This window comes from Gadus morhua, chromosome 21 (genome assembly GCF_902167405.1).
Source record: "Gadus morhua chromosome 21, gadMor3.0, whole genome shotgun sequence".
Classification (NCBI taxonomy): domain Eukaryota; kingdom Metazoa; phylum Chordata; class Actinopteri; order Gadiformes; family Gadidae; genus Gadus; species Gadus morhua.
The window spans coordinates 397,501-418,610 of NC_044068.1; the positions used below are offsets into that span (position 1 = coordinate 397,501).

The window sequence follows — 21,110 nt, forward strand, 5'->3', positions numbered from 1 at the left end:
TTTACTCTATACCAGGCAAGATTACACAAACACTACACTAACCCATCTCCAGGAAATGCCTTTGCAAGTTTCCCATATATATATATATGCAGCTTCATTTCTCATTCCTGCATTGATACCCTGTCCTACTCCCCCTCCTCCCCCCTCCCCCTCCTCCTCCCTCCTCCTCCCTCCTCCTCCTACTCCCCCTCCTCCTCCTCCTACTCCCCCTCCTCCTCCTCCTCCTCCCCCTCCTCCTCCTCCTCCTCCCCCTCCTCCTGCTCCCCCTCCTCCTGCTCCTCCCCCTTACCCTCCTCCTACTCCTCCTCCCCCTCCCCCTCGCCCTCCTCCCCCTTCCCCTTCCTCCTCCCCCTCCTCCCCCTTCCCCTTCCTCCTCCCCCTCCTCCTGCTCCTCCCCCTCCCCCTCCTCCTCCCCCTCCTCCTCCCCCTTCCCCCTCCTCCTCCTCCTCCTCCTCTTCCCCCTCCTCTTCCCCCTCCTCCCCCTCCCCCTCCTCCTCCTCTTCCCCCTGCTCCCCCTTCCCCTTCCTCCTCCCCCTCCTCCCCCTCCTCCTCCTCCTCCCCCTTCCTCCCTCTCCTCCTCCTCCCCCAGGGCCCGAGCTGCCGGCCGGTGTGCTCCGGATCTCCGACGTCACCCACAGCGCCATGAAGCTCAAGTGGGACGCGGCGCCCGGGAACGTCCGCAAGTACATTCTCACCTACAAGCCCGACGAGGGCGACGCCAAGGAGGTGAGCCCCCCGCCCCGCTCCCTAGGGCTCCTTCCCTAGGCTCCTTCCCTAGCCCTCCTTCCCTAGGGCTCCTTCCCTAGGCTCCTTCCCTAGCTCTCCTTCCCTAGCGACGAGGAGTCAGTGGTCAAGCAGTAGGAGAGGAGCCGTGTGGAACAGAGAAGACCGGTCGTGCTTCAGAGTCCTTTAGGCGGTTGTGAGGCAGGACCGGCAGGATGTGTGTCCGTCCTGAGTCCAGAGCACTTCCTGTGTGGGATAGTGTTGGTCCAACAGGGATCGAGGAAAGATCTGGAGACTCAGCAAGAGAGAGACGGTGGGATCCTTATTCAACTATTGGCTATTGGAAAGCAGCCACCGTCTCCAGGAGGTGAAACATTGACCTATCTTCTCTGATCCAATCCTGGCTCTGCTTTGTTTGGAAGAGCCTTCCATTGGATGAGCTCTGTTTGACAGATGTCTGACAGCCTTGTCAGCCAATCCTGGGTTAGGAAGGCCAATGCTTCACTGAAACGTCAGTGAGCTCTCAGAGACTGAAGCTCCAGACAGAAAAACATGGCCCTGTGCTGAGCGACTCTCTGCTTTACGAGGCCTGTTCCACTCCACTGTATCAAATGTGTCCTGATTCAGGGGAAAAAAAACGACCAGTCAAGAATTACGGCTAGCCCTTTAAATGATGAGGCAGCTGTGGCTGCATGGCCGAGGATTCTGGGTAAGAGAGTTTTCTGGCAGTGAGGAGAGGCGTTTGGCTGCTGACCCCAGCCCCAGGCTGACCTCCGTTCAGCCGACCCTCCCTGTCCTCAGAACGTTCCCCTCCCCTGGAAACAGTCGGGAGACAAACAGTCTGGGAGGGATCTGCGGTCGGGAGGGTGTTTGGTTGACACCTGGGAGAAGTTTCCAGAACTCCTTTTGGACCAGGATCAGGGAAACGGCCGAGAGCTGCAGTCAGAGCTCAGCCCTCAAAGCTTCTTGTCTCCGCCGGTGGCAAAGACCAGACGAGGAATGAGTGCCTGAGGAGAACGTTTCTAATCCACCCGTCATCTTTACTTCTTCCTTGGAAATGGAAACTCAGGAAAAACTAGGGTCGTCCTAAATGTGCGTCTTGTGAGGTTCTGGTCTACTCTGGTCCGAGTGGCGGATCGGGAGCGGGGGAGGCAAGCATCGGCGTCTTGACGGAATCTGGGGCAGTGGACTGCTTTGTTTGGTTTGTTTATTTGTGTGACGACAGCAGCACATGTGCTACGAAGCATCTCAGAAACATTTGGTAACATTTCACAACGGTTCCACGCAATTCAATCAACTTTATTTATACAGTAGTTCATCACGATAACAGTTTCAAAGTGTTCCGCGGAGCCACGTTCGTCGATAGCCCCGTTCTTCTGGAAGACCAGAACACTTCATTAAAATCCCGCAGAACACAAAACCAAAGAAGAACATGAAAATTTGAACATACAATTTGAAAACCAAGGAACAAAGTTGTTTATTGTGATAAATGCATGATGGTTTGGGTGTTCCACTCGCAGTTAAAAGGTTCTGCCTTCGATTCGATGTCCAAAGCCTAGCTGTCCAATGTCCAAAGCCTGGGCATCCTGGAGCAGGAGGCCCATATCAGCTACCTGCACCTTAATGACCTGTCTCTGTACTGTCTAACCCCTACCTGCTCCTTAATGACCTGTCTCTGTACTGTCTAACCCCTACCTTCTCCTTAATGACCTGTCTCTGTACTGTCTAACCCCTACCTGCTCCTTAATGACCTGTCTCTGTACTGTCTAACCCCTACCTGCTCCTTAACGACCTGTCTCTGTACTGTCTAACCCCTACCTGCTCCTTAATGACCTGTCTCTGTACTGTCTAACCCCTACCTGCTCCTTAATGACCTGTCTCTGTAATGTCTAACCCCTACCTGCTCCTTAACGACCTGTCTCTGTACTGTCTAACCCCTACCTGCTCCTTAACGACCTGTCTCTGTACTGTCTAACCCCTACCTGCTCCTTAACGACCTGTCTCTGTACTGTCTAACCCCTACCTGCTCCTTAATGACCCGTCTCTGTACTGTCTAACCCCTACCTGCTCCTTAATGACCTGTCTCTGTACTGTCTAACCCCTACCTGCTCCTTAATGACCTGTCTCTGTACTGTCTAACCCCTACCTGCACCTTAATGACCTGTCTCTGTACTGTCTAACCCCTACCTGCACCTTAATGACCTGTCTCTGTACTGTCTAACCCCTACCTGCACCTTAATGACCTGTCTCTGTACTGTCTAACCCCTACCTGCTCCTTAATGACCTGTTTCTGTACTGTCTAACCCCTACCTGCTTGTTAATGACCAGTCTCTGTACTGTCTAACCCCTACCTGCTTGTTAATGACCTGTCTCTGTATTGTCTAACCCCTACCTGCTCCTTAACGACCTGTCTCTGTACTGTCTAACCCCTACCTGCTCCTTAGTGACCGGTCTGTACTGTCTAACCCCTACCTGCTCCTTAATGACCTGTCTCTGTACTGTCTAACCCCTACCTGCTCCTTAATGACCTGTCTCTATACTGTCTAACCCCTACCTGCTCCTTAACGACCTGTCTCTGTACTGTCTAACCCCTACCTGCTCCTTAATGATCTGTCTCTGTACTGTCTAACCCCTACCTGCTCCTTAATGACCTGTCTCTGTACTGTCTAACCCCTACCTTCTCCTTAATGACCTGTCTCTGTACTGTCTAACCCCTACCTGCTCCTTAATGACCTGTCTGTACTGTCTAGCCCCTACCTGATCCTTAATGACCTCTCTCTGTAGCCTGGCTATTGCCAGACCAAGCTCAGTAGTAGATTGCACGCTGGTCTGGGGAAACTGCTGTCATTTTCTTCAGCACAAGAGGCGTGATCAACAGGCAGAGTTCAACTGACTCTGAACACGATTGGCTGCTTGCCGCCGCTTCCCTGTCATAATTGTGGGGGGGGAGGAGCCAGCTTGATGATTGGCTCCCGCAAAAACGTATCGGAAACAGAAAGGAATGCATTACTCATCTCCAGACCCTTCTGCAGGGCGAATTAAAATCGTCGGCAGAATGGGCGGGGCTACCAAGTCTACTATATCTGCACTGTCTAACCCCTACTATCTCTGCACTGTGCATGTCACTTTGATGACCCCTGTGTGACCTTTGACCCTGGGGGCAGATGGAGGTCAACGGTGACATCACCTCCCTCGACCTGGGCAGCCTGATGTCCCAGAGCGAGTACGACGTGGCGGTGACCCCCGTGTACGACCAAGGCCCCGGGACCCCCATGCTGGGACAGGCCATCACAGGTGAGACCCCCCCCCCCCCCCCCCCCCCCCCCCCCCCCCCCCCCCCGACCCCGTTCGGCCCGGAGGAGCTCAGACACACTCATGGTCTTCAGGTGGAGGAGATTCAGAACCTCCTTCATCAGTAGTCCGGAGCAGTGGTACTCAAATCGGGGTCCGCGTTCCGTTTGGGGTGCTTTGGAGTACTGCTGGGGGTACTCAGAAGATCTCTCAGAAAATAATACAGATTCAATAAATCAATAAATTGTGAGTATTTGCACCCTCTTAATGTTCAGTTTTACTGCCAAATAGAGCGCACATTTTTTATTTATTTAAATGTATTCATTTTTGTCCCCCAAAAATGTCTGTGCCAATGAAGGGCGTACTCGACTGAAAGAATATCTTAGAGGGGGAACACTAGTAGAACCAGACGGAGAACCGCTGCTCCAGTGAGAGGGCCCAGCCGCCCTCCTCCACCTGCTCCCTCCACAACCTCCACCTTGGGTTGACCTTGAAGGGGACCTATTATGCTTTTTCGACTTTTATGACCTATAAACGTTGTTATAATGATTGATAGTCATGTTTAACCATACTAAAGTGTCAAATAATGAAGTCCATGCACTTCGACGTATTCCCTGCAGACAGTCTGGGGTGGCTGTGCAGAGCGCTAAACACTCGGGACAACGTTTGCGATTCACTTGTTCACATTTCCGGGAAATCATCTACGTAGAGGCACTCCTGCCGCGCCCCCATATGCCTGGTCAAATCTGCCCGCGCGCGCGCTCCAAGGAAGGTAACCAATCACAACGGAGTTGGGCTGGCAGGAGGGGGGCGAGGGGGCGGAGAAGGACGAAACGGAGCATTGACAGAGAATGCTGAAAGCGCCCAGATGAGGGGAAGAGTTTCCCGAAAATCGACATTGTTTTTTGTGTATGGTTGAACATGACTATCAATCCTTATAACAACGTTTATAGGTCATAAAAGTTGAAAAGCATAATAGGTCCCCCTTAAGTCCTTAATGGGCCTGATTCACCGGGCGGCCATCTTGAATCCATCTGAGCTCCATCTTGGTTCTGGGGGGACTTCAGTGTTATGTGTAGATCCAAGATGGCCGGCGGCTGTGCGCGGCCCACGGATGCTAGGGTTCCCCGGGGGATCTCTTGTGTCTTCTGCTGTTGACGACTCGTGTCCTAGTTGTTGCCATGGCAACCAGTCAGCATGGTTCCGTGATGCCAGACGTCCCGGCCAGAGCAGCAACGGTTCCCCTGTTTATTAGACATAGTTTCCACATCTGTGAACCAACACGGTATTGTGTGTGTGTGTGTGTGTGTGTGTGTGTGTGTGTGTGTGTGTGTTTGTGTTTGTGTGTGTGTAGGAGTGTTTGTGTGCAAATCTGGGTGAGAGAGTCTTTGTGTGTGTGGGGGGGGGTGTTTGTGTGTGTGTGTGTGAGTGTGGGTATGTGATTTATGCCACAGTTTATCAATAATCCTCGGTGAAGTTTATGTCTGCACAGGTTGAGACAGAAGAACAGAACGACACACAAGCACATACACACAAACAGACACACACACACACACAAACACACAAACAGACACACATGTGACAAATAAAAACAGACACAATCGTTTACACACACACACACACACACACACACACACACACACACACACACACACACACACACTCACACTCACACACCAAACATAATGTGACATATACGCACAAACACAGAAACAGAACTAATAAACACCGTGCCTGGACAGGACCTTGAAATGCACCTGCAGCTAAACGCTCTTCCATGTGTTCATCACCTGGGCTCGTTAAACCGCCACGCCCACCAACACTTCCTCACACTCTCTCCTCCCTCCTCTCCCCCCTCCTTCATGACTCCTTCTCTCCCTCTCCTTGCTCCTCCTCCTCTCTCTCTCTCTCTCTCTCTCTCTCTCTCTCTCTCTCTCTCTCTCTCCCCCTCCCTCTTGCTTCTCTCTCTCTCTCTGTCCCTCTCTCTCGCTCTGTCCCTCTCTCTCTGTCTCTCTCTCTCTCTCTCTCTCTCTCTCACTCTCTCTCTCTCCCTCCCTCTTGCTTCTCTCTCTCTGTCTCTCTCTCTCTCTCTCTAGATGTGGTCCCGGCCCCCAAGGACCTGAGGACCTCAGAGGTGACCCAGACCTCCTTCAGGGTGACCTGGGCTGTAGGGGCCCCGGACGTGGCCATGTACCGGCTCGGCTGGGCCAAGAAGGGGAACCCCAACTACGAACACGTAAGTTACATTGGGAGAGGAGAAACCAACTACCAACACGATAGAGGAGAAACCAACTACCAACACGAGAGAGGAGAAACAAACTACCAACACGATAGAGGAGAAACAAACTACCAACACGAGAGAGGAGAAACCAACTACCAACACGATAGAGGAGAAACCAACTACCAACACGATAGAGGAGAAACAAACTACCAACACGATAGAGGAGAAACAAACTACCAACACGAGAGAGGAGAAACCAACTACCAACACGATAGAGGAGAAACAAACTACCAACACGAGAGAGGAGAAACAAACTACCAACACGATAGAGGAGAAACAAACTACCAACACGATAGAGGAGAAACCAACTACCAACACGATAGTTACTGAGTAACCCTAACCCTACTGGGTTAATCCCGTCCTAAACTAAAGGGACTGCAGGTAAGATTCAGGGGTAATAAAGAGAGGGCAGTAGAGACGTGATCCGCCCTCCCCTCTCTACTCCCTCCCTCCCTTTGTTTCTCCACTGTGATTGACCGGTGAGATGACTTCCAGAGCCAATCAGAGAAGCGATGCCCCGATTAGTCAGAAATCGGAATGTTCTCAAACAGAGGCAGGCGCATTGAACCAGAACCAGATATTCTCACAGCACATTTCACTCCGTAATGGATGACAGATGCCTGGGTCATTCCTAACTAATTACACTCATACTATGGCTCTTAAATCTCGCCAACGGCACCTTTTATGTAGTACAGCTTAATTTGTCCTCAACCTGACTTATCTCAACAAATGAGAGATGATCTCCTAGATCACCTACCCATCTCATTTTCCCCTTAACGTGTCTCTCTCTCTCTGTCTCTGTCTCTCTGTCTCTGTCTCTGTCTCTCTCTGTCTCTGTCTCTGTCTCTCTCTGTCTCTCTGTCTCTCTGTCTCTCTCTGTCTCTGTCTCTCTGTCTCTGTCTCTGTCTCTGTCTCTCTCTCTCTCTCTGTCTCTCTCTCTCTCTCTCTCTCTCTCTCTCTCTCTCTCTCTCTCTCTCCAGGCCATCCTGAGCAATGATGACACCACTCATGTCCTGGAGGGTTTGGACATCGACACTGACTATGACGTCACCGTCACCGCCATCTACCCCGACGAATCAGAGAGCGAGGACCTGATTGGCCACGAGCGCACCTGTAAGCCACGCCCCTAGCTCCACCCCTACCTGCTGACAACACCCCAGACCCTGTACTCGCTACTCATACTTTACATACAAGTTATGCACAGTATTCACACGTGTACTTAACAGTATTTACAGATGTACTACGCAGTATTCACCGATGTACTGCAGGGTATTCACAGATGTACTGCAGGGTATTCACAGATGTACCACACAGTATTCACAGATGTACTGCACAGTATTCACAGATGTACTGCACAGTATTTGCAGATGTACTGCAGGGTATTCACAGATGTACTGCAGGGTATTCACAGATGTACCACACAGTATTCACAGATGTACTGCACAGTATTTACAGATGTACTACACAGTATTCACAGATGTACCGCACAGTATTTACAGCTGTACCACACAGTATTCACAGATGTACTGCAGGGTATTTACAGATGTACTACACAGTATTCACCGATGTTCTGCACAGTATTTACAGGTGAACTCCACCGTTAACCCTTTCTCACTCTCTGTCCTCAGTGCTGAAGGCGCCAGCTGGTATGTTAGGAGGAAGCCATTAGTATTTTGTTTATGTGTTCCGCTGTTGTCCACCTCATCCACTTCATCCACCCTCATCTGTCATGCTCTTCATCCTGTGATGTCATCAATGTGCACCCCAGTCATCCTATAGCAGTTAGCATGTCTTTTCTTAGCACGTGGGTTGTGTTCAAAGTACTTTAATGCGATCAATACATCGACCTGTCACCTCAGGTGTTGATGTGGCTGGTTGTCATGGTGAGCTCATGTGATCGGGATTAATTGGTTCATCATGGTATTGGATGATGTGGGTCAATCAAAAATAAACAAAATTTATGGTTGGTCAGAGCACCATTTTGATCGACTGATCGACTCGATTGATTGGAAACCGGGACTTGAGCCCAACCCTAGCTGCTTCCGTCCGTGTCTCGTTCATATTGTCCGCCTCACCTCCCCTCTCTGTATAGTCCATCCTCACGCCCCCTGGAACTCTGGGTCGTGGGGCATCGTGGAAGTCACCATCATCATCGTCTTCGTCATCACCGTCTTCATCATCATCCATGTCATCATCGCTTAACCCATCACCTCCCTAAGCACCCTGAGCCACTCACCCGGCACCCATCACGCTCCCAGAACGGCCTGATTCTTACCTCTCCTCTCCCCCCCCCCAGTGTCCACCGGCCCGCCCACCGACCTGGTGGTCATCAACGCCACCACCACCTCCCTGACCCCCAAGTGGGGGCATGCCCCAGGGCCCGTTCAGAACTACAAGATCACCTACCAGCCCAGCGCCGGGGGCAAGACCCTCACCGTGAGTCTCACCTACATTTAGATTTCGATTACATCATGTTCTGGTTGAGCGCTGAAGTCCCCCTGGGGACTGACACACGGACACACGGACGCACAGATATACAGACATACAGAAACACAGACACAGACACACGGACACACGGAAATATAGAGACCCAGACACACAGATACACACAGACACACAGATATACAGACACACAGACACACACAGATACACACAGACACACAGACACACAGACACACAGATATACAGACACACAGACACACAGACACACAGTCTCACAGACACACAGACACACAGACAGACACACAGACACACAGATATACAGACACACAGACACACACAGACACACAGACACACAGACACACAGATATACAGACACACAGACACACAGACACACAGTCTCACAGACACACAGACACACAGACAGACACACAGACACACAGTTAGACGGGACAGCAGACGTCAGAGGTCAGAGGTCAGGTGCCTTCACCCCGCCCCCCCTACCAGACCGGACCGGTCGGACCCTGCAGACGTCTGAGGAAGCTCCTGGCTGGAGAACATGTTCTGCAGCCAGCTTCCTCAGACCTCTGCCTTAATCCACATTTATATTTAGCAGAAGCTTTAATCCAAAGCGACTTACAATAAGTACATTTGCCAGAAGAAAGAGAAACAACTATTTATTGCCGTCGGTGCAGTAAGGATGTTCATAGAACCAAGTGCCGAGCACTAACAGTCACTAGGTTAACCCATTCCCTGTATACAACAAAGATAGCTAGGATAAGATACACCATGCTAAGTATTATTTTGAAGTGCAAGGACGAACAACATACAAAAAGTGTGTAACGGGTGGCGGTGAGGCGAGTCTCTGCGCCTTCACGCTTTGTGCTTCAAGTGTTGTGGTTCTGACTGGTGCCAGACTGACATCACTTGGTAATCAAAAAAACTGAGCCAATCAAAATAGAACAACAGTAAAGGAGGCGTTTAATGTAAGCTGCTCACAGATTATATAGGAAACCTCATAACCACACCATTAAAACTCTGTGGAAACTTGGAAAGGTGTTTAATAGGAAGTGTGTGTTGATTTTTTTTTCCTAAACTTAATGTAGAATATCCACATCACGATAAGAACTGCAGAGTGACTGTTTAGAACATTAAAACAACCCTGATAATGACGGCTGAATGAGAGACTCACCGTTCAGTCTGAATGTCGGACTCCCTGCGTACATCGAAGAGCTGTTGGAATACTCCAGATTCTCTTTGTGTTTTTAAACCTAATCTTCAGTTTGGGATGATTACAGTACCAACAAAGAGACATTTCCACAGAGCGTTATTCAAACATCGTTATCAATCAGGAGGAATGCCTGCTGACGTTGACACGCAGGATCTCAGAACTGGCTGGTGTTCAGCGAGGACCTTCCCAGTTCTCCTCTGATCCTAGTTCCCCTGGGTTCCCAGTTCCCCAGTGTTCCCAGTTCCCTCCCCCCAGCCCTAGTCCCCGTTAGCCCCCCGGTCGGTCCGGTCTTCCAGGACGCAGTGGGAACCATCGGAAACGATTTAGAATCGGCCGGTTCCCCGGGGTGTCTGAGACGGGACGGCTCGGCTCACAGCGGTGACGTCAGGGTCTTTACTGTCTTTGGTATTCCCGCCCCACCACAACGTGTGGATGCAGTTAAACACACACAAGCAGACAAACATCTGTTGTCAAATCTCGGCCTGTAGGAGTTATTGCATCGTAAAAACCAGCCAGATATTACCGGAGACGGGAGGAGGAGGAGGAGGAGGAGGAGGAGGAGGAGGAGGGAGATAGCTCGCTCTGTCGATGTTGGCGTCGGCTTTGTTTACCTGCCGCATGCTCAGCACATGAAGACTGTGCTGGAATAACAGAGGTAAACAACCAACAAAAGACAGGGTAGGGAGGGAGCAGAGGCCAAGATAACATGCCTGGAGTCAAAGAGAGCTAAATGCTCCATCCCACCAGAGAGTCTGTGTTCTTCAGAGGGCTGCAGGTTCCATCCCAGAAGAGACTGTGTTCTTCAGAGGGCTGCAGGTTCCATCCCAGTAGAGAGTCTGTGTTCTTCAGAGGGCTGCAGGTTCCATCCCAGTAGAGAGTCTGTGTTCTTCAGAGGGCTGCAGGTTCCATCCCAGTAGAGAGTCTGTGTTCTTCAGAGGGCTGCAGGTTCCATCCCAGTAGAGAGTCTGTGTTCTTCAGAGGGCTGCAGGCTCCATCCCAGTAGAGAGTCTGTGTTCTTCAGAGGAATACAGGTTCCATCCCAGTAGAGAGTCTGTGTTCTTCAGAGGAATACAGGTTCCATCCCAGTAGAGAGTCTGTGTTCTTCAGAGGACTACAGGTTCCATCCCAGTAGAGAGTCTGTGTTCTTCAGAGGACTACAGGCTGAGGCAGAAGGTCTCTGCCTGTAGCAGAGTTCTACAGGTCCTCAGCTCAATCCCACCAGAGAGTCTGATGTCCTCAGAGCTCTACAGGTCCCATCCCATCACAGACAGAAGGTCTATTGTTATCTGTCTCTGGTTGACGTCATGATGACATCTCGTGCCTCTCCCTTCGCTGGTTCAGTGGTGGTTTAGCGGTGAGACGCCTCGACGTGTAAATTAAACAGTTTTTCTTTTGCATATGGGATTGTGATGCTAATTCCCCCCTGCTCCTCCAAGGACAGTGTTTAGGCACAGATGGATGTGTTTACTGGAACTCCTCCACTGCGAGATGCATTGCGAAACCTCCAGTCTAGAGACTCCCAGCGGCCTCTTTGGGATCCCTTTGAGTAAATCACTAAAAAATAAAAGAAAAAAAAGAATGTCTGACATCATCCACGGAGCGCGTGGATGACACATGTTGGATTTGTGTTGATTCAGGAGTCCAGCGCTGTTTGGAGGCAGTAGCCAAGGCAGACGTTCTCGTGACATCACTTGTTAGTTTTGATCCCTTCTATTACAGTGCTTCGGCTGGCAAAGCCTTTACAGTGTTTTTAATGCTCTGTTGAGTTTCGGCGGAGTTAACGTTTATAAAGATGCAGACTTCACCTCGTAAAAGCGCAGCTGTTGTCAAGGTTCCCTGTCCGCACATACAACACATCTGAACCGGCCGTCTGCGCCGACTACTTGATGCCAGAGTTATTCAGCTCAACTTTATCCGTAAGCCCAACAATTACAGTCTCAAAAGGCTCCCCAGGCTCACACAACCACCCCCAATCCTAAATCTCCAAGAAAGAAGGGAACTTTGATGACCAATCATGACGGCGATCTCATGAGGCGTCCCGCCCACGGGGTGAACGTTTTAGAGAACCTGTTTTTTCTTAAATGTCCTGATTGTAAATTGACGTTGAGGTCGGATCTCAGAGGCCGCGAGTACAGCGCCTCCATCCTGAAGGAACGCTCCTACGTCACCGCTGACCCCTCCACCCCTCCCTCCTCCGACAGACCCAGGTGGGAGGCAAGAAGACGTCGGCGGTGCTCCAGAAGCTGAGCCCCGACACACCCTACACCATCACTGTGGCCGCGGTGTATGCCAACGGAGACAGCAAAGACATCTCCGGCCAGGGGAAGACCGGTAAGTCTGGAACGCTTTATTACTGTATCCCTGATTCACGGTGAGTCTGAGAGAGCCTAAACCCCGAGCCCTAAGCCCCGAGCCCTAAGCCCCGAGCCCTAAGCCCCGAGCCCTAAGCCCCGAGCCCTAAGCCCCGAGCCCTAAGCCCTGAGCCCTAAACCCTCTAAAGGGCAATGAATAGCTCCCCGAAACCCAAGGGGAGTAACCGGGAGGAGGTACCGCAGTAGAGTTAACGAGGTTGCTCCAACGAAGCGGGCAGCAGAGCTAGCCAGATATAACTGTCAGTGACCATGTATAGTAATGGCTCTTAGCCATCCATGTGCTTGTGAGGACCTGTGTGTGATGGACCTGTTTGTGAGGACCTGTGTGTGATGGACCTGTTTGTGAGGACCTGTGTGTGATGGACCTGTTTGTAAGGACCTGTGTGTGAGGACCTGTGTGTGATTGACCTGTTCCCCCTCAGAACCTCTGGGCGGTGTGAGGAACCTGCAGGTCCTGAACCCCACCATGTCCACCCTGAACGTCCGCTGGGAGCCGGCCAGCGGAAAGGTCAAGGAGTACAAGGTTCTGTACACCCCTGCTGCCGGAGGAGCTGAGCGCGTGGTAGGATGACCCGCAGAACCAGACTGTAGAACCTTAGTAATCATCTGAAACAAACAAATATATCCAAATATCTGCATTTGTGGAGTATTAAATAGCAAATGTTTGGTATTTTTACTTCATAACTTATTACCTGATTGATTGACCAGCGGCTAGACTAACAGAGCCCTAGGATGTAATCTGACCTGAACCAAGGGGAGCTGAATGCACCTTTGCACCCCTCAGGAAAAGGTCTCCAGTTCAGCCACCACCACGGTTCTGAAGGGCCTGCAGCCTGACACCATCTACACCGTCACCCTGGTACCAGTCTACGCCGAAGGAGACGGCAAGAGGATGTCCGATGACGGGAAAACAAGTACGGCCGTTAGAGAGGCTCCTCCTTGGAGTGATGTTAGGGTGCTGAACTGTTTGTGAGGACCTGGTCTTGTTTGACCTGGATGCGATGGACCTGTTTGTGAGGACCTTTTTGTGCTATCATTTTTTGCGTTAATGAGTTAATGAGTACGCATTTGTGAGGACCACTTTGTGAGGACGTGTTTGTGAGGTCGTGTTTGTGAAGACGTGTTTGTATTGAACTTGTCAGTGGGCATCCGTTTGTGAGGACGTGTTTGTGACGTACCTGTCCTCCCTCAGAACCTCTGGGCGGGGGGAGGAACCTGCAGGTCCTGAACCCCTCCATGACCACGCTGGAGGTGCGCTGGGAGCCGGCAGAGGGGAGGGTGACGGAGTACAAGGTGGTCTACGCCCCGGCGGCGGGAGGCCCCAAAAGCACGGTAGGACGGGCGCCCACAGAACCACAGAACCCTACTACGCCTTCACACTCGGGACATAAGGGCAGCCCTACAGAAAGATCCCAGGGAACCCGCAAGACCACAAAGGTCTTCGTCATAGCTAACCGAGAGAAACATCAACATAAGTACTTGAGTTCCGATGCTTTAAGAAGCAAAACATTTTAAGTTGTTGTCTCTTAATCTCATCAGATTCCTCTTTCCTCCATTCAGTTGTCTAACGCAGAACATGTTCACAGGGAGATTATAAGAATAAATAACGTTTTTAAACGAAAAATCTATTTTCACTTTAATCCATGGCAAATGTTACATAGCAGTTTTTGAACCCACCAAGTCCTCTTCTAAATGAAAAAGCTAACCTGAGCTGAACTTGGTTTGTTTCCGAAACAGGACAAAGTTACGGCAAAGTCCACCTCCACCGTGCTGAAAGGGCTGACCCCCGACACCCTGTACAGCGTGACTCTGGTCCCCGTCTACAGCGAGGGCGACGGGAACGGCATGTCAGAGACCGGGAAAACAAGTAAGACTGGTGGAGAGAACACTCAACGAGATTCTTGGACAGTGAGGACCTCTTTGTGAGGACCTATTGGTGATAGACTGGTTTGCGAGGACCTGTTTGTGAGGACCTGTGTGTGATGGACCTGTTTGTGAGGACCTGTGTGTGATGGACCTATTTGTGATATACCTGTTTGTGAGGACCTGTTTGTGAGGACCTGTGTGTGATGGACCTGTGTGTGATGGACCTGTTTGTGATATACCTGTTTGTGATATACCTGTGTCTGATGGACCTGTGTGTGATGGACCTGTTTGTGATATACCTGTGTGTGAGGACCTGTTTGTGAGGACCTGTGTGTGATGGACCTGTGTGTGATGGACCTGTTTGTGAGGACCTGTTTGTGAGGACCTGTGCGTGATGGACCTGTGCGTGATGGACCTGTGTGTGAGGACCTGTTTGTGAGGACCTGTGTGTGATGGACCTGTTTGTGAGGACCTGTGTGTGATGGACCTGTTCCCCATCAGAACCTCTGGGCGGTGTGAAGAACCTTGTGGTGGTGAACCCCACCATGTCCACCCTGAACGTGCGCTGGGAGCTGGCAGAGGGAAAGGTCAAGGAGTACAAGGTTTTGTACACCCCTGCTGCCGGAGGAGCCGAGAGCATGGTAGGACTGGTAGGGAGAACCTACGGAACCCCTTAGAACCACGGTACTGGGTTCCATCACATGGCCACAGCCTCCCTGTAGGCATTGTAGAATCTCATCCTAGCTATCTTTGTCTAGACAGGGAATGGATTAACCTAGTGATTGTTAGTGCTTGGCACTTGATTCTATGGATCCTTACTGTATCGACAGAGATAGATTGTTGTCTCTCTTTCTTCTGACTGTACTTGATTTGTAATCATAAGTTACTTTGCATAAAAGTGTCTGCTAAATGCCCCCAATGTAAATGTAAATCGTGGACCTTTGGTTAAAGCCCCCCTGGTAAATAGTAGAAATAAAACCACTTCACAACGGAACCCCACTCCCTCAGAGAGCATGATAGAATCTCGGCCCCCCGAGCCCATCGACCTATCACCCGTCTCCAGGGGGTTCCCGATGCGGTCGGTCCCGGCCACATGGGTGGTCCGTCCTGTTTGTTGTTTGTTGCTCCTCCGTCTTGAAGCTGTAACCAAACCCTCTTCCTGCCTGGAAGCCGGCAGAGACTAAACCCTGATTCCCCCCGCCGGTGTGAACAGGAGCAGGTCTCCGGGACGGCCACCAGCACCGTGCTGAGGAGCCTCCAGCCGGACACCGTCTACACCGTCACGCTGGTGCCCGTGTACGCGGTCGGAGACGGAGCCAGGATGACGGAGAACGGCAAGACAAGTAAGACCCACCAGGTTCTAACTCTGCGTGTCGTGGCAATCGGCGTGGCGTCACCGGCAGCCAATCAGCGTCCAGATCCTCACCCTCATATTGAAACGATAACCTGTTGTAATCTGAAACACGACGCAACGTCATCTGAGTGGAACGCAGCGTCTGTTAGACGCATCAGAGGACAGCGGCTTGAATTAGACTATGATGGCGTCTCCAGGCTGACAGATTGGAAACATGAAAGCGTGGAGGCCGCAGTAGGACCATGTGTGCTCAGAGCGTACCCAGAGCCGCCGTCCCGGGCCCCGGCCGTCCCTCACATTTCAAAGCATTCCGCACACGAGGACGTGATGAACGGGATCCTGGTGGGCTCTCCTTCTCATTCCGGACGCTAGAATACTTTGTACTTTGGACGAGGCTTTCCAAGTCGGATCTTATTGGAAACAGGAGCTGTGATTTCTGCTCGTGTGTTGTTCAGAGCTGCAACACAACACGCTTAATAACAAGCAGAGAGCAGCCGGGAGGCACTACACGGACACAGACCACAGCCCACGGGCTGCGGGCCAGGGGCCACGGGCCAGGGGCCGCTCTGGGGAGGCCAGGCTACAAGAGGGGGGGGGTGTGATGTATAGAGGGGCGATGATACGTTTATGGATGGATGGATTTATTGATGGATATAGATTAATCTCTCTCTGTATAGATACATTTATACATAAACACATGTAACAATGGTTATGTGATATGTTCACTATAGATTATAGATGTAATAGTAATCAGTGATCTGTGTGTGTGTGTGCGCGCGTGCGTGTGTATGTGCACGTGTGTGTGTGCACGTGTTTGTGTGTGTGTGTGTGTGTGTGCGCGTGTGTTTGTGTGTGTGTGTGTGTGTGTGTGTGTGCGCGTGCGCGTGTGTTTGTACGTGCGTGTGCCTGTGTGTGTGTGTGTGTGTGTGTGTGTGTGCAGGACCCCTGGGTGGCGTGAGGAACCTCAGGGTCACTGACCCCACCATGACCTCTCTGAAGGTGAACTGGGAGCCCGCCGACGGGGCGGTCCGCCAGTACAAGATCTTCTTCATCCCAGTGGACGGAGGGACGGAGGACATGGTGGGCTGTCTGTCTGTCTGTCTGTCTGTCTGTCTGTCTGTCTGTCTGTCTGTCTGTCTGTCTGTCTGTCTGTCTGTCTGTCTACAGTATTGCTCTATCTGTGTCACCTGTCTGTCCATCTATCTATCATCTGTCTTTCTAGATACAGAACATCATATCCATCAGTGCTGATATTAACGATGCTTTGTGTGTGTGTGTGTGTGTGTGTGTGTGTGTGTGTGTGTGTGTGTGTGTCTCTGTGTGTGCGTGGTTCTTCTCCGCGCCCCCTCAGGAGGTGGTCCCGGTGGGCACCACCTCCATCGTGCTGAGGAACCTGAAGCCGGAGACGCAGTACGCTGTGTCGGTGCAGCCGGTGTACCCCGCCCGCGAGGGGCGGCGGCAGACCGAGAACGGGATGACCTGTGAGCCACTGTCTAACCCCTACCTGCTCCTTAACGACCTGTCTCTGTACTGTCTAACCCCTACCTGTCTCTGTACTGCCCAACCCCTACCTGCTCCTTAACGACCTGTCTCTGTACTGTCTAACCCCTACCTGCTCCTTATAGACCTGTCTCTGTACTGTCTAACCCCTACCTGCTCCTTAATGACCTGTCTCTGTACTGTCTAACCCCTACTTGCTCCTTAATGACCTGTCTCTGTACTGTCTAACCCCTACCTGCTCCTTAATGACCTCTCTCTGTACTGTCTAACCCCTACCTGCTCCTTAATGACCTGTCTCTGTACTGTCTAACCCCTACCTGCTCCTTAAAGACCTGTCTCTGTATTGTCTAACCCCTACCTGCTCCTTAATGACCTGTCTCTGTATTGTCTAACCCCTACCTGCTCCTTAATGACCTGTCCCTGTACTGTCTAACTCCTACCTGCTCCTTAACAACCTGTCTCTGTACTGTCTAACCCCTACCTGCTCCTTAAAGACCTGTCTCTGTACTGTCTAACCCCTACCTGCTCCTTAATGACCTGTCTCTGTACTGTCTAACCCCTACCTGCTCCTTAACGACCGGTCTCTGTATTGTCTAACCCCTACCTGCTCCTTAATGACCTGTCTCTGTACTGTCTAACCCCTACCTGCTCTTTAATGACCTGTCCCTGTACTGTCTAACCCCTACCTGCTCTTTAATGACTTCTCTCTGTACCGTCTAACCCCTACCTGCTCCTTAATGACCTGTCTCTGTACAGTCTAACCCCTACCTGCTCCTTAATGACCTGTCTCTGTACTGTCTAACCCCTACCTGCTCCTTAAAGACCTGTCTCTGTACTGTCTAACCCCTACCTGCTCCTTAACGACCTCTCTCTACTGTCTAACCCCTACCTGCTCAATAGGACCCGTCTTTGTACTGTCTAACCCTCACCTGCTCCTTAATGGCCTGTCTCTGTACTGTCTAACCCCTACCTGCTCCTTAATGACCTGTCTCTGTACTGTCTAACCCCTACCTGCTCCTTAATGACCTGTCTCTGTACTGTCTAACCCTCACCTGCTCCTTAATGACCTGTCTCTGTACTGTCCAACCCCTACCTGCTCCTTAATGACCTATCTCTGTACTGTCTAACCCCTACCTGCTCCTTAATGACCTGTCTCTGTACTGTCTAACCCCTACTTGCTCAATAGGACCCGTCTCTGTACTGTCTAACCCCTACCTGCTGCTTTATGACATGGATCTCCATTCCCTATAAAGTCACTGTAGACTAAATAGCTTTTTAAGTAAGAAGTAAATATTATTTGAAGTGCCTTAGTCAGCGTTTCGTAGCTACATACAAATGAAAAGGAAAGACCATAACGCCGCAGTATGGATCCGATCTTGTGTTTGAGTTCGGTGTCCCTGCCCCCTGCCGCAGTGCCCTTGGCCGGTCTGAGCGACCTGCAGGTGAAGAACCCCTCCATCACCACCCTGACGGCGGAGTGGACAGCGGCCGACGGGAACGTCCAGGGGTACAGGGTCACCTACGTCCCCAGCAACGGGGGGCTGGAGATCACGGTAGGCCCCCGTTCCTCCGGCGGCCCCTCCGCAGCTCTGTACCCGCCTTTAGTTCACATCTGCTGCCTTTCATTGCTCCGTACGAAATAGGATTCGGGTTCTAAATGTACCGTTCTTCTCAGGCGCTTTTGTACATTTGTCGGATCAGAATTTTTTTCAAGTTTTCAAAACTACCTGTTCAATCTTCACATCATTGTGTCACCTGTGCACATCAAAAAAGCAGTTTCTCTTTTCTTTGAACAAGTTACAAATGCTTTGGTACATTCCTGCAAAAGATTATGTACGATTCTCTGCTCTTTCCTACAATATAAATTGCTTATGTCATGTTGATCCGAATGTATTGCAATGGGTCTCTATTTAATAGTCCCACCCCCACAATATTTAGGCATTAGTTCATTGCATAAGTCTGTTCAACAAGTTTTCATAATGTGTCAAGCATATTTCTACACATCTCCGTTATACTTTTTTTCTTAATCTGTCATGAATTGGTAAATTGTTCCCAGGTGAATCTCGACTTCTCTAACAAAGTAAATGTGTGAAACGTTAGATCAACCAACGGTCAACCAGTTAACTGAAATAGCTCAAAGGTGCATCTCATGAACCATAAACTACAGGCTCTAGTCCTCTGTAGGTCAGTGTGAGGCTCTAATCCTCTCTGTAGGTCAGCGTGAGGCTCTAATCCTCTCTGTAGGTCAGTGTGAGGCTCTAGTCCTCTCTGTAGGTCACTATGAGGCTCTAATCCTCTCTGTAGGTCAGCCTGTGGCTCTAATCCTCTCTGTAGGTCAGCGTGAGGCTCTAGTCCTCTCTGTAGGTCAGTGTGAGGCTCTAATCCTCTCTGTAGGTCAGCCTGTGGCTCTAATCCTCTCTGTAGGTCAGTGTGAGGCTCTAGTCCTCTCTGTCAGTGTGAGGCTCTAGTCCTCTCTGTAGGTCAGCGTGAGGCTCTAGTCCTCTCTGTAGGTCAGTGTGAGGCTCTAGTCCTCTCTGTAGGTCAGCGTGAGGCTCTAATCCTCTCTGTAGGTCAGTGTGAGGCTCTAATCCTAGAGGAGGTGCTGGCCTTGGGGAGGTGGTGCTGGCTGCAGTCGGGGGCCCCTCCACGTGTCAGGCTGGGGACTCCTCTTGGGGCCCCTCCACGTTTCAGGGGGGCCCCTCCACGTGTCAGGCTGGGGACTCCTCTTGGGGCCCCTCCACGTGTCAGGGGGGGGCCCCTCCACGCGTCAGGGGGGGCCCCTCCACGCGTCAGGGGGAGCCCCTCCACGCGTCAGGGGGGCTGACGTGTTCGCGTGTCGAGGGTCTCAGGAATGCGATGCTCCATCTGATTGGATGCTAACGCAGCCTGATGGACTGAAATAACAACAACACTGAGAGGGAGAGGGGAGGAGGAGGAGGGGGAGGGGGAAAGGGGGAGAGGAGAGGAGAGGGGGAGTTGGAGGAGAGGGGGAGAAGGAGAGGAGAGGGGGAGTTGGAGGGGTGAGGCAGCTCTCGGCCTGCTGCAGCTGGCGAGCAGCCGCTGTGCTTATGCCCCGGGTGGTTCTGGGTTCCGCTGCTTCTCGCTTGTCGTTGGCCTCAGAGCGACTTCAGCTCCTCTCGGTCCAGCGAGCCGCTCAGCCCGAGCAGAACGAGGCCCGCAGCGGGGCTCTCTGCAGAGGGTAGGACGGTCCGACCGCAGAAGCTGGAACGGACCTTCAGCTTAACCAAATACCGCCGGTTTCATCTGGAGCGATCCGGTTGATCTCTTTCGAGTCTGCTCTGTTCGTGCTCCGGCATGCATGCCCAACGGCACGCGGGTAGGATTGTCGCAATCCTCGGGAATCAGACCATCACAGTCATTCCTGTGATTTAGTTTAAAAAGCAAAAACAGGCCGTCCACAACCGCTGAAGCGCTGCGCTGCCGTTACCTCACCAGACCCACACTCTGCTCCCCTCCGCAGCAAGAGGTGTCGGAGAGCACCACCAAGATGCTGCTGGACAAGCTGCTCCCGGACACCCAGTACACCGTCACCGTGGTGCCCGTCTACGCCGAGGGAGACGGACCCAGCCTCACCGACAACGGCAAGACCAGTAAGTGGCTCCGGGGCTCCGGGGCTCCGGGGAGACACGGAGCGGGAAGGGCCCGGGATTCTGCAGGTGGAGGGTCCGCCCGGCAGGTCCTTCAAATGGGATACGATCCTAAACCCTCTGGAAACCGTCAGCAATGACCCATTGGGTTGTCCATGGGTCATTGCTACCTGTTTTACCACCTGGTATCATCCATCCCCTAGAGGGGGTGTGATGGAGGGATCATACACCAGGTAGGTGAGCCGTGTTTGATACTCCCAATCACTCCTCTGGGTGGCCACTCCCCCTTGTGATGTCACTAGGGAACCCGTTTTTCATTGGCTGATGTGTTCCAAAAGGGCCAGTGTAATTCGTTACATACTGTGTACACATACAGCGCGCAGTATCCGCGACGCAGCGACTACCCGCGACGTCCTGTAACCACGCCGACCGTCTCCCCCTGTCC

At 51.7% G+C, this 21,110-nt stretch overlaps 1 protein-coding gene across 1 annotated transcript in view; it reads left to right on the top strand.

Annotated features, from left to right (window-relative positions):
• col12a1b (collagen, type XII, alpha 1b) overlaps positions 1–21,110 on the top strand; it is a 104,972-nt gene that overhangs the window by 41,701 nt on the left and 42,161 nt on the right. The window contains 17 exon segments of the mRNA XM_030345255.1: positions 590–726; positions 3,888–4,017; positions 6,111–6,250; positions 7,276–7,408; positions 7,924–7,941; positions 8,592–8,731; positions 12,167–12,296; positions 12,760–12,899; positions 13,122–13,251; positions 13,530–13,669; positions 14,075–14,204; positions 14,705–14,844; positions 15,417–15,546; positions 16,498–16,637; positions 16,909–17,038; positions 18,471–18,610; positions 20,539–20,668. Coding sequence (XP_030201115.1) covers positions 590–726; positions 3,888–4,017; positions 6,111–6,250; positions 7,276–7,408; positions 7,924–7,941; positions 8,592–8,731; positions 12,167–12,296; positions 12,760–12,899; positions 13,122–13,251; positions 13,530–13,669; positions 14,075–14,204; positions 14,705–14,844; positions 15,417–15,546; positions 16,498–16,637; positions 16,909–17,038; positions 18,471–18,610; positions 20,539–20,668 — 2,178 coding nt within the window.